At 39.4% G+C, this 14,301-nt stretch overlaps 1 protein-coding gene across 1 annotated transcript in view; it reads left to right on the top strand.

The window, feature by feature from the left end:
- FYB1 (FYN binding protein 1) overlaps positions 1–14,301 on the top strand; it is a 43,363-nt gene that overhangs the window by 10,029 nt on the left and 19,033 nt on the right. The window contains 5 exon segments of the mRNA XM_059833678.1: positions 7,063–7,243; positions 9,060–9,109; positions 10,258–10,277; positions 11,070–11,119; positions 12,566–12,680. Of these exon segments, the coding sequence (XP_059689661.1) occupies positions 7,063–7,243; positions 9,060–9,109; positions 10,258–10,277; positions 11,070–11,119; positions 12,566–12,680 (416 nt within the window).

The raw sequence follows: 14,301 nt of genomic DNA, 5'->3' as shown, positions 1-14,301 counted from the left end.
AGCTGTCAGCCTTAAATGTACATTTAGATGCTCACTTTTGGGTGTTGTTTATCTGTTTCTCTCTACATTCTCACATAGAATGGGAAAAACTCTCTGCCAGATATGTGATCTGGGATTTAATACATCACCTCTATGTCATTTTGAGAATATAAGGCATTAAATAGGTGTTAAGTGTTATGTGAAATACCCTTGAGGTAGTCTGTGCATCTTCTCTGGAAACAGTATTTCCCAGCTGAGATCAGTGAGAAGTTCTGCTTAAAAAAGGACAAATTCTCCATCTGCTCTGATCATGTTTTTCATGATGTATGAGCAACTACCAGCAAAGTAGTCTTAAAATGGATGGAGACCTGTACTAGGTCTCTATTTTCCCCTTTTCCCTTCCTCCAAAGTTCCCCCTTTTTTTGGAGGTGATTTCCTTTGTACAAAGCTGAAAAAGCAGCTTTACCATCTAACTGGGAGTAGAATCAGGATTGATGAGGAGAATAAAAGTAAAGAAAATGAAGAAAGATTGTACCCGGGCATTTCTTATAGTGGGGTCTGGACTTAAGGAGGGCAATAACCAAAAACTTTCTGTGGTCTTTGTGAGCAGTGTCTCAAATAATCTTTGTGTCTCTGTTGTTACAGTATGTCTGACAACAGCGTAATGAAAAGCACTGAGGTTCAGTAATGCTGCAAGTGTACCTGCTTGCTTTGTGCAGCTCCAGAGCAGCATAATTGTGAAACCTGAAACCATGGCTTGTATCTGTATGAATATGCAGGTTAGGGAAGCAGAGCAGAGAACAGATCTCTGCACATCGTGAATAAAGTAGGAAGTGGGTGATCAGCTGCTGCAGAGGTTGTTGCAGGTTCTTAGCAAACCCTCTGTAAAACCCAGAAAGCTTCAAAGATCTTGCATGTAGAAATGGTGAAATGTTTTGCAGTAAAACTGAAAACCGATGTTGCATTTGCAGAGTAGCTCAAAAGCATTTTGTTTTATATAAAAGGATGCTTCTTTCAAAATACAAAACTTTTGACAGTGTAAGTGCTTGAAAAATCCTGGAGCCTTTTTTTATAAAAACTAAATAAATTCATTAAGAAATTTAAAATTCCAGGCATTTTTGTCCTGTGGAATGTTTGGAGTCACCTTGCAGTAACTGTTCTTTGTCAGGTTTTCTTTACATTAATAAAAGCAGAATGGGTCAACACCTCATCAGTAGCTCACTTCATCAGGGGTCAAAGGGAATAAGGTCTTGCCAAAGGCCATACTCTAGGCCAAAGAAAGAGGGGGATGGTCTGCTTTTTAGGATACAAAGTGAAGAAACAGTTTTTCCACTCTATGTGCAAGAGACTGCCTTGTTACAGAAGGGTTTTTCTTATATATGTCTTTTGCTATATATTTATGGTGAAGTAGATGTGATCAGAGTGAACTTGAAATGGAAGGTAGTGTGATATGCATTGATGTTCAGTTCCAGTCTTGTTTAGTATGCAATCTTGGACTAGAAATTTCTGAATCTAGGCAATGGAAGGCTTAGATGCTACAGCCTGATAACTTAAACATAATTAAGAGTTAAGTCTTTGCAGTTAAGTCTGGACTGTGTAAAGACTGGAGGCCAGGCTAATGCATTTGCAAAAGAGTGTGTTGCTAATAACATGCAATACAGCTGTTCTGAGCTAACTGGAATTTTTTAAGCGCTATTGACTTTGAGAGCATGTATACATTATTACTGCAGTCCAGCCAAAGTGTGAGAAAAATATGAGTAGCTGAAGCCAGACCACCCTCTGCCAGGACGGGGTAGTTTCCTACTTCAAGGGAGATTATCAAAATTATTATTATTTGTTGTTGCCAGTTAAAAGCTTTTTGCCAAGTAATCGCATTCTATTGCAATACAGGTTGAACTGATCGTCAAGGTTTGTATCTTCAGCCAATGGATGTTAAGCTGCAGGTGTGAGGGCTAAAAATGTTTTTTTTCTTTGACTGATTCTGTTCTGCTCAGGCTGATAATTAGATACTGTTCTTCACCTCTGTGCCAACCTCTTATCCAAGCAGTGAGATACCATGGTATTTAGGGAGGGGATAAATAGGGACATGTCACTTCAGCTTTGTGAGTACTGGAGCCCATATCACCCTTGCACATGGGTCCAATTTATTTTGCAATTTTGAAAATGACTGGGGAGAACTGGCCCTGGCCAAAGTACTGGTTCCCATAAGATTCCTATCCCACCAAATACTGCTTGTTGCATGTGTTACTCCAGTAAGGACTCCAGGCACTGCTGGGATTTCCCTTCAGTTTGCCACATATTTCTGGTATTAGCATCTCAGGACAGCACTGAAGATTTTAGCAAGGTGAGAATGGGTATCTTTTTCTTGTCCTTCCCTGAAACTTGCTTTTGACTACATAGAGTACATGGGTTCCATATAGCTGGACTTATTTTGGGTTTTTTACTAGTTTCCCTTTGAGTTCATACAGGAGGGGCACGGAAATTATAGAGTACTGTTATACACAGGTTGTTTTCTCCTGAGATTGTTGAACACAGAATATCTGGACATGAAGGGAAGATGGGATCTTTCTCTAGATGTTATATTAGCTACCAAAGACGTATCAGTATTTCCCTTTCATAAGTCACAAATGGCAAGGGTCAAAGCCACAAGTTTTACATCAAGACAACTTCAGTGTCCTGAACTTCCTGATAAATAAACATTCTCCAAGAATGTAGGTGACCTTTTGTTCACTGCACGTATGGAAGTTGTTTGAGAAGGCTCCCCAAGAATACAAGAGAAGTGTTTGCAGTATTCTGTGTGCAGTTCTGCTGTAAGTGCTGAAGCTCTGGGCATGAATAAAGAAGTTTAATACCACAAGCAGCAGTGTAATGGGATATTTGGTACTTTCTATGGACAGTTCCTATGGCAAGTTTCTGTTAGCCGCTATACAGCTGCACAGGTTTTGAGGAACTCATTTCTTTTCATCTGTTCTTTCATTTCTTTGTGAAGAGCTTCAGTTTCTGCATATGTTTCTTCAGTACGGCACAGCATGTGAAAAAGCTGAGAGTCCCAAGAAGTGAGAAGAGGCTATTTGGAAACTGAGGTGTTAGTGGTCAAAGCTACCACGCAGTGATTGTCCTTAACACTGTTTCCTGTGATGAGAGTGCTTTGGGTGCATGTGAAGCCAGGATGTAGTTTCAATTTGATTTCTTGTTCTGAGTGTCCAGACCTGACCTCAGTTCCACTACCAACACAGAGCCTTTCTATGTCCTCAGAATACTAAGTGTCTCAGAGACACAAAAAGATGGAACCAGAGTCAAAATGAAATGCTCCATTAAAATAGGAACCAAAACACTACTGAAACATTGTGATAGCTTTGGCTCTGCGGGCCTGATTATAACAGCTTTTTCATACTGAATGTCACCTTCCTACCTAACTCATCCTATTATTTTCAGTATTAGAATTAAAGCAGTTTACACCCACATCATTCTCAATCAGTGTAAGTGTAGGTAATTACAACTCTAAAGGCAGGGAAGAGTCAGTTCTAATAGTTAGAAAATAAAGAAGCAGTGTTTCCATTAATATGATGATCATTTAGTTATTGTTAGATTCCAGCAATGTACATAAATTAAAAGGGACAGGTTGTTCAGACCTTATACTTAAAAATAAGCACTTAATCTAAAATGCATGTGGTGTCCTTTCCTGGCTCAGTTTCCTATTGCCTGGATTTGGCTCTCAAGAGACATCAGATGAAAGAAATATTATGCACAGAGACTTGAGCAAAATTTTTACCTTAGTCCTACAAACTAATCGCAATGAAGTAATGCTGTATGATGACATAATGCATGTATGCATGTTGTGCATATGCATGACACTGTAGTAGGACAACATAAATACAACCATGGAAAAACTGATATAGGATTACCTGTTAAAACACAAAAGTTTGAGGGTATAATTAATACCAATTAACATGGCTTTTATCAAAAAAACCTTTCTGGCTTCTTTATTTAGTTAGAATCTGCTTAAAAGAATTCATTTGCAGATACATGCTTAGATTGTCAGTGTTATTTACCAGGGATTTTAGAACAATCAGAGATTATAGCTGACAAAGTCTATGGATGAATAAAGAGTGTGAAGAGTTAAATGCGAACGCACAGTCTTCAGAGACTCAGATACAACAAGAGCACAATCATGTGTAATCTTTGCTCATTTAAACAAAGTTTGTCTTTACTCAAGTGCAAATATATGTGTAGAATAAAGAAATGTGAACCGTAGCATAGAATTAGCTTAATGCCTTGGGAAAAAATCCTGACATCATAAACATGTCTACAGTTGAGTAAGGACAACGATGTGATGGAAAAGTCCAAAGCATAATGGTTGTCAGCCTGTAACATTAAATTCTTGGAGTTTTACCCTTAAGGAATCTTCATATAGTTACAAAGTTTTTGAATAAAAGCTTTTTGCTAATGGGCCTTAGTTTGATAGTGAGGTATCTGCACTTCCAAAACAGAAGGAGGGATGACAATCGGAGAAAATACTGAAACCCCTTGGATGCAACCAGTAGAGATATGGCCAGATGAGGAACGACTTACAATTTTTGTCACTGAATGTGGCAGACAAGTGCATGCTGTGTAGAATTCCAGTGCCAGATTTTTTTCAGTGCTAGAAAGGTTGGAGAGGTTACAGCAATAGCTACAAAAGCTAGATGGAAAAAAAAATGCCTTGAGATGAGATTAAAAAGGTTGTATCTTTAAAGTTAACAATAAGAAAACTCAGATATTGGTTGAGTTCAGTGGTATCAGTACCTTATGGGTAGAAAACAGTGGTTATAAAAAGGTTTTTGATCTAGTAAGCAAAGGTAGAAATAAAAATAATACAGTCTGAAGCCTGATAAACTTAGAAAACAATGAGATGCAGATTTTAACAGTTAGTGAATTTAACCAAACAAACTTTGTAGTGGTACATTCTTTCTCTCATCTTCAAATAAGCGGGACATCCTTCTGGAAGACAAGTTTTAGTCAAAATTATATTTTAGTAGATCTCCAGCTGTTGGGCTCAATATAGGGACAAGTAATTTAAATGTGATGTCTTCTAAAATATAGGACAACAAACAGGATGTCATCATTGAATTGGAAGGGACGTAAAGAAGTTTTTTGGTCCATCCCTATGTATAGGGTAAGAACAACTGTACTAGAACTTATTCATGCCGTAAGTTTATCCTACCTCTTCAATGGACCTCAGGCCATGGAAATTCCACCTTCACTATTAAAAAGTGCCTCCTAAGAAATGTTACTGGCCTTTAAACACATTACTTCTTGCCTTCTCCACCGTGGACATGAAGAAAAAAAAAAAATTAGCCCTTTCTTCTTTGCCAGAGACTTAAGTATTCATTTTGTTCTCCCTCAGTCTTATCATATTTCCCTGAACAACCACTATTTGTTCAATATCTCCAGGAATTCATGTTTTCTCGACCTCTAATAATTCTCACTCCTCTCCTTTGGGCTCTCTCCAGCTGACACACATTAACCCTGCCGTAGCCTCCTCAGTACTAAGTGAAAGGATTCTTTCACTCGACTTTTGGGCTATACTTTTGAATAAAATGATAAAAAGATATGTGAATAAGAATATATGTGATACCATACAACATTAGTGTTGGCATATCTTAAATTGTAAGGGTCTGCTTTTGCAAGATGAATGTTCCTTAACAAAAACACCAAACAATTCACCTGTGTAATCACCAGTGTTAGGACTTCTAGTACTTGCTGTTTAAGTAATTGAGGAACTTAACAGGTTTCAAATGCACTGCTGTTGACAAGTTGCTCCACGCAGCCATGAAGCCAAATTTATCCAGAAATTTTCGAGTTCTTTGTTAGTAAGAACAACTTTCAAGGCTTGGTAATTTCACTTTGATTTCCATGTGATGCATGACAGGTTCTTCAAATAGTTATTGATTCCCCTTCTCCTGTCTATCCCAAGCACTTGCAATAGCTTTTGTAACTTTCAGTCTTCATGTTAAGCACTACTAAATATTTGTCGTGTTCTGTGTTTAAGCCACTTTTTTCCAACCTGGTTGAAAGTTTCTTTTTCTTGACAAGATTTTAATCTCCACTATACAGGTGTGAACTTGAAGAAAATCTCCAGAAGACAAGGGGGTTCTTTTCGATTGTAATTGGTATTAACTGAACTGTGAATTTGCTTTTTCCTTCTGCTCTCCTCTTCCTTAGATTTTATTGGACTTCCCTCCATACAGCTGGGGAAAATTCTTTCTGGGTAACTCTTAATCCACTCATGATACTTAAAATAAAATTCTAGGTTTAACACCATGGCATCCAAATAGTGATTTCATTTGTTTATGTTCACTAACTTTTCTCAATATGAACTCTCAAAGCAATGGTTACTATGGTTTGGCTGTGGCTTGTACATGGAGCATGAATTCAGTGCAGCACACATGCACACCAGCCCACTCATGTAATTATGGCTTCTGTGCCTGGTGCACTCTATCATCTTGTTTTTAAGGCTGCACCTGTTTGTTGAGGGTGTAGCTTCCGTGCAGCTTCTCAAACTGCCTCTTTTCTAGTATGGGCTTGCTAGAAAATTAAGTCTAGCCTTTTACAACTTACATTACAAATGTATTTGAAGATGTACAGAGATCTGCACACCTCTTAAGCAATGCCAAAATATTTTTTCATCACTTATCCCTTCCCTTGAAACTCCTTCTCTGGGCAAGGAAAACTCCAGCAAGACTGCATCAGTGTGAATGTGAAACTCTGCAGCTGGTCTTTTCAAGCAAACTGTAGAATTAAATCATAGTTTAGTTTTAAAGCACAAGAGCTTATATACTGGATGAACTGATGTTTTTGTGTCTTGTTCATGTCTTGCCAAAGACATTTTCAAGGCCTTCTACAGGCAGTACATTCTTCTAGGAAGAGCCTCTCTTCTCTGGTAAGATAAGGCACCAAACATCTAAGAAGCAGGTTCAGCAAAATATATTTGCTCTGGGGTGTGTGCAGTACTGATATTTTATCCTAACACTTCACGTAAACAGTACGGCTACTTCCTCAGCTGTTTGCTTGATAAATTCAGTCTGTTCTGCTTTTTTTCAGACCCTAAAAATGAAGGTTTGAAACAGATAGCACCTGCATCAGCAGCAGTCTCCCCACCTGTACCTCCACCACACTCTGCTACGCAGTTGCCACCTCCTCCACCAGCCTCTCACCCATCCCTGCAGTCTGCAGCAGCTCCCAGCCTGCCTCCCAGAAACATCAAGCCCACCTCTGAAACAATGTAAGTGAACATAAACCCCAAGTTCTTTATTCTCTCACCTTTTTCTGCCTATTACTTGGCTCATGTAGCAGCAGATTAAGGCTGGAGGTGTCCCAGGTTTCTGGGGGAATGAGGTCCCACACCACTTCCCTTGTCCTACCCTGTCCCTGGCTTGTTTGGAATTAGTTTTTATTAGCTTGGACCCTCCATCTATTCAGTTGTTTCCCTAAATTGTCTTACCTATAACAACACTTTTTTCTGCCGTATTGCTAAGGGGAGGGGGGAGGGAACAGACATCCCACTGGGTTTTTTAATCCAGAAGGGTTCAAAGATGTCATACACTGATAGAAAAACAGTTGTATCAATAACTGAAGCTTTCCCCTGCATTTTACTGGGTGAAGAGGGCCAGGAAGGTAAGGTCTGTTGATACCCCGGGAAGCAGCTTTGCAAGCCAGAGGTACTGAGCTTAGCGCTGGTTGTGAAACTGCATCAGAAGTTGCGTCGTGACCTGTTGTGATAACACTGAGAAGACTCTGTCGCACATGGGGCTCCTTTCTTTACCTTTCTTCAAAGAGCTGTGTACAAAACAGGAACCTCCCAGTGACAAAGTGTTAAAAGCACTTTGGTCTAGTTTCAAAACTGACCAGAAACAAGCTGAGCCTAAATAATGAGCTGCTGTCTGGCCAGCAGTTACTGCAGACGGCAGCAAACGGCAGGCAGGGAGAATAAATTGGGCATTAGAGAGCACGTCTGTCAGCACGCATACTGTATTTTGGTACGGATGGTGTGACAACATCCGTCCAGCGGTGCTGCTGCTGTGCTCGGGGCTGCGGGAAACGTCCCCCCCCGCCCGGCCGGGTGACGGCCCCGGGAAACTGCCATCACCGCGCCATCTAGTGGCCGGATCGCCGGGCGCCGGCAGCCGCTCCGCGGCCCCTGCAGAAGCCCTTCTGGATACCCTCTTTGTCAAACCCTTGGGAGCCTAGGGTGTCCTCTTTGCTTTCAAGGACCTGCAAAATTTACCTCCAGATTGCCCTCCTGCTCTCCCGTTCCTGCGTGCCCTCTGGACTCTCCCCTCTGCTGAAAATGCATGCCTGGGTGCTGACACGTTTTCTTTCACCTTGTCTCGCTGCTTTCTCTATCCAGTCAATTTTAATAGGTCACTTTCTGCTTTCAAGTCCTTTCTTTAATTACACCTCTTTGATGATGACTGTCAGCCCTAGTTTTCTTTCAACTATCGTAAGGTATTATAAAGCTGAAAGTCCCTGATGTTATTATTAGTTACATTCTCCATTTCTTGCTTCTCTCAGTTTGACAGCACTTTTAAATCTAACAACATCAGAGACCTTTTACCTGGCCTAACCTTATACCTCTGTTTCTCTTGTCCCTTGTTTAGACTTTAAGATCTACAAGTCAAGGAGCAAGCCTTAGAGCTATATTTAACATTGTGAAAAAGTCTGGCGTTCTGCTTGTGCATTGTGTAAGAAGCCTGCACCTGCGAAGATGGTTAAAAAGCCCAACAGATTCTTTCCATTCAGTCAGCCCATCTGCCTATTATATTTTTCATACCACACTCATCTCCATGGTATCTGAGGGCCTTTGGCTCATTTTCTCCTTTTATACTCAGGATCAAGGTACGCCCATGAGAAAAACTGAGTCGCAGTCAGGAAGAACAATTTAGGGAATCTCGTGGGTACTTAAGTAGCATATAGGGCTCAACAGACTGTCCAGACATTGTATAAAAAAGCTGAAAAAAGCACCAGAACAATGGTGAATGAAACTACAATCATAAAACCATCTTCATAGGTTTCACATGTCCACTTTTTCATATTTACAGAAGTCCAGACAATGAAGAAAATTATGATGATGTTGAATTTGTGTCACAGGGTAAGATGCATACATTTTAATTGACTGCAGCTATATGAAGCTGCAAGAATATTGTATTTATAAGATAAGCAAAAGCATATTGTATTAATGAGTGACTTGTGTAACTAATTATGCTGGTTCTGCAGTTTTATGGGTGAAGATGGTTGTCTCATAACATTAACTGTTCTATAATTAATATGATAGACTCTCAGGAACTGCTTTAAATATCTCCTCTCTCTTCCCCCCCACCCCCCTCCCCACCCCCCCACCCCCCCGATTTGTTTGGTTAGAAATACGCTGGGACACTAAATTACCAGATTTTGAACTCTGAAACAAAATGAACGCTGCTCTTTCAGAGTTGAAGTTGTGTGCTCTGGTGAAGCAGGCATTGTTTAATCTTGATTAAAAAAAAAAATTGTTGACTTGTGCTTTTAATGTTGCTTTGTGGTCTGCCTTCAGTAAGAGGCAGTGAGTTGCTACGTTGTACCAGGAGCAGCCAGAGAAGCAGATTGTGACACAAAGAATTTCAATCTGCCTTCTGATCTCTCCTCAAGAGGACTTGGTCTGTGCCAGGCACGCTATGCATCATACAGTGTGCTAGCCATCCCTGCCATACAGCAATGATGTGGGCTGTGGAGCTAAAATTAAGCCCAAGCTCTTTGCTTATCTACCCACCTGCAAAGTAAGGAGGAAGCAGGAGATTCACAGACTTTCTTCTCCTGCAGCTCAGGGTAGAGACTGGCTTAGCAAAAGAGCCTTTGGCCTCTTTATTCAGCTGTGGGGCTGGTGCAAACAAGTTCTTTGAGGTCTGTTTAGATTTATTAGGTTTTTAACAATGACTTTCTCATATAAATCGGCATTTTTGCAAACAAATAGCATAGCTAAGTTAATTAATGTCACAAAAGAATCTTTAAAACAAATTTTCCACTTTTAAAAATACATGGTGAAATATGCTATTTCGTAGATATTTTTAGTTTACGGTATACTACAAAAACAACCTGGAAAAACTCTGATTTTTGCATTCATACCCTCATTAAAAGCCAGAAGCCTGCACATATTTCTAGTTAATATCACTGGTATATTAGCAGTTTATAAATAGTTAATGCTAGAATGAATTGTTTTCTGTACAGCAAAAAATAAATATTGTGCTTTTATTTTTTGTCATATAGGTCATGGAAATACAGAGGGGGTAAGTGTTATCCTCCATGATTAATCTATCCTTCTTAGCACAAACTTACAAATTTAGTAAAATCCCTTCAATGCATTCGAAAATTAATTGCAGAATGAAGTCAGTATATTGACAGTAAATTATAGAAGCACTTACTTATTGTGAAGGACAGAAATAAAACCGGGTAAGCAGAGCAAACTGGAACTAATTATTAAAGCTGGCTAGACACCAAAAATGGATTTAAAAAAAAGCAAAACCACCCCTTCTATTTCCACTGACATTTCATTTCACTTCACTGAAATTTTCCAGAAACAAGGGCCCTGTTCTATTCTAGTAATAAACCACTTGTTTCAGTTAAGCACAGGTTTATATCATGTCTTTAAATACCTGGCTGTATTAGGGCTAAAACAGTCTCTGGGACCCTAATCTGAGTCCCATTTAGATCCCTCGCCTTCCAGTTTAACTACTGCTAACACTGGCACCTTCATCATACCAGCGCAATCATCAACATAGATAAAGACTTTCCAGGGCTAACAGTGCAATTAAAACATCTACTTCAGATTAAGCAACGTGCTAGTGTGATTGTAACAAGCCAGGACTTCATAGTTGTGGTATCATAAAAACAAAGTCAGAAAAAAAGAATAGCGGGTTTGAATAATGTAGTAACTTGGTTTGGGAAGATTAAATTAATTTGTATTTACATTTTGCTGTCAATGGTTTTATATAGTTTCTATGAATCTTACATAACAGGTCCTTTTTCTTCATGTCTTTCCAAATGTATATAGGCCATTGAAAACTGAATTTTTCTTACAGGGCCAAGAGACTGATGGAGAGATGTATGAAGACATAAATGACATCAGGTAGTAATTTTAAACTCTAACCTATTGTATCTTTATTACTAAAAGCTTGGTAACAAAGATACTTCATATGGCACAAAAGTGGGATTCCACTGCAGTCCCTGACAGGCATTACTGTGTTCAATCATTTCACCTAGAGAAAGTCAGGTTGTTCACAGGTTCTTTCCTGCTTACATCTGCTATGCTCTGGGCTGGAAAAACTCCGGCAATAAAACCATGTGGTTACTGTGATCTAGATAACAGAAGTCTGATTTCTGGTCTAAGGAACATGTCTGAATTACTGTTTGAAATTACAGCCTAGGAGGAAAAATAAGCTCAGCTCCTAGGTACTATGGTAGATCTTCTGTTGTGGTTGTTTTTCTTGCTTTCTAGAATGTACTTAGAACTCCTATGAGAGGCTGGATTTACAGTTTTCATGGCCTGAGTCCCCTAACATAGCTACAGAGCCAGAATATGAGCTCTGGTCATTCTTCTGCCAGTTAGTCCTTTACTTTGAGGAGTCTCTTGCCCTGCTAATATCTAAAAGTATGGGATTCACTGAATGATAATATCCAAAGAAAAGGTCTAATTCCCTTGGAATAAGCAACAGCCTAAAGTTCCTACACAAAAATACCTTGTTTCAGATGTAGAATGACTTTCAGCAAAAATTTATTCCTGAATTCCCTTTGAAAATAGATAATTTTAAAACTATATAACCAAAACAAGTGTTCCTCATTCGGTCTTTTTTTAAATATAATTTGAACATACCAGTTTAGCAAAAGTACCAAAAAAGGAAGAGGAGGGAGCCTCAGTCAATCAGTTCCATAGCATTTGTAAAGCACAGCTCTTCCAGCCAAACTGTTGGCAGCAAACGGCAGAGCTATAGCTATAGACCTAATTACATCCCAGGGCCCAGATCTCAGTACCATCCAGTTCATGAGACACAGCAGGCAATGTACCCTGGCGTGATAGGCACATTTAAGATGCAGTGCAGAAGACTGACTGTCATTTGTGTAGACTGCTGGAATAGGGTGCAATTAGGTTTAAAACCGCAGTCCAGTGGTAGCTCAAGCTTCAGTTCAGGCTGCATCAACCACTGATGGCCTGGGTAAATATTTAACAGCTGCAGCCAGTGACACAACACCTAGACCGCTACTAGTTTCCAAGCTTGCTTGCCAAAATTAGCTCAGAGATGTCTGGACATGCACATGTAGAGCCAGTCTCTTACCTCCAGATAACCTTTTCTAGCATACTGTCCTCTTGAGGACAGCCACTTTAAATTATATATGCAATATAAGAGAAAGGGCTGCTTACTCTATCTGTTGCAGCCACAGTAGGATTTAGAATCCGTAGTTTTGATTTCACTGGGAGAAGTCTTTTTCCATCACATGTCATTCTTTGTTAACCTTGGCTAAGAAAGCTCTAGTGAGATTTGCTTCACTGCTACATTCAGTCCTGGCAATGCACTTTCAGATCAAGGGGAAAAGAGAAGAAGCGGGACAAGGAAGAAAAGAGAAGAGTGGACCAAGAGAAGAAAGAACAAAAGGAAAAAGAAAAGAAAGAGCAGGAGATAAGGAAGAAGTTCAAAGTAAGCTTTTTGTTTTGTAATCTGGCCATGTAAAAAATATTATTTAGCATTGTTGAGTTCAAAATAAACTTTTCAGCTGGCTACAAACCTATTTGTTATGGTAGGTAGTTCAAGCACCTGGATAAATTCTGAATAAAGGTTTAAGCTACCCTTTTATGTTTGGCATATGCTTCACTTCAGCCTCTGTACTGAGGGCAAAGACATTTTTTCAGTGCTTATACAGTTTTTGTTAAAATCCCTTCTCACGTTCTTTTTATGTAAAAAAGCCTTAAAAACATTTCCTTTCACTCCTCTGTTTAAAAAGGATTTACGTCACTAGTATAGCATCAAAAGTCTTTAATAAAAGTGGGAATTGGATCCCACATACTCAGTGTTTTTTGCTTCACTGAAGTCAGGTATAACAGTATCTAGCCCTTAAGAGATTTCAGCATTATATTGCAACACATTGCCCTTGCCCTAGTCTAAAGGGACCTAAAGAGACTTCGAGCCTAAATGGGGAGGAAGGGAATAAGGCACGTGTAGGGGAGCTACAGTCACTGTCAAAGCCTAGGGGCTAAACGATGAGACAGCTCTTTCTGGTTTATATCATTTTTATACAGCTGATGGTCAGCATGCTACCACAGTTTACAAATCTGCCAGCCATTTTCTGTTAACTAATGCCTGTTCACAATGCTCCACTGTGCTTCTTTCAGTGTCATTGTACATAGTGGGCAGCTTTCTTTTTCTTCCTATTATGCTCTGTACACAGTAAAGCCACAGTGATTCTCTCACGTCATGGCCTTGGTCTGCTGTTTAGAGACTGACATGACTTAAGGAGCAAATATTAAAGGAAAATACTAATAGTTAATAATAGTGGGTTAGCTGGCATTTCTCAGGCCCCAAGTCTATTTTTTAGAACACTCCTGTGAAGTGTAGGCATTAGTGCACTGACTGCCTCAGACTGCTGTCTTGCAGCCATTGAAGTATGCTATTATCCTTAAATGCAAACAAATATCTTTTAGTGCATATTTTCTTTCCCATTTCTTCATCACCTATACAGGATACATATTCCTGAACTAGTCTGTAATTGCCAGCAGACACATGCCTCTGCAAGATCACATATATCTTAAAGGCACAGATACTAAAATCCAAAGTGGTTTCTCCATAACATACGCTAAAGATCTCACAAAGAGAATCCTGAATTCCAGTTAACAGTGTGATCATCTTTTGTGAGTACTTGTAGGATCATTTATAGAGTAGAATTGTAAACACATAACATTATGTGGTAGACTTCTTTATGTTAATGAACTCATATAAGTAGTTCTGCTGGAACTACATGGGGCTGCCCACTGGAATTAAATACGTGTTTTGTGAACCTGTGAAAGGCTCCATAGTTAGCCTGTTGGTTTTAGTCTTTGCATTTCTCTGATTTTGCCAGTCACTTCTACTGCTATGCCGTTGCCCTCTCTTTTTGTTCCTGTTTATTAATTTAAACTGGGTGGTTGGGGACAGGAGTGATGCCTTTCTGTTTATTTACCTAGACTATTTTAAATGACAATGAAATGACTAATCATCATTACAGTTACTTTCTCTTTTATCTGAATATTTGGGAAAGAACTCCATTTTTCCACATCTGTGATTT

Source organism: Gavia stellata, chromosome Z (assembly GCF_030936135.1).
Source record: "Gavia stellata isolate bGavSte3 chromosome Z, bGavSte3.hap2, whole genome shotgun sequence".
Lineage (NCBI taxonomy): Eukaryota > Metazoa > Chordata > Aves > Gaviiformes > Gaviidae > Gavia > Gavia stellata.
This window is presented reverse-complemented; position numbering and strand designations above follow the sequence as displayed.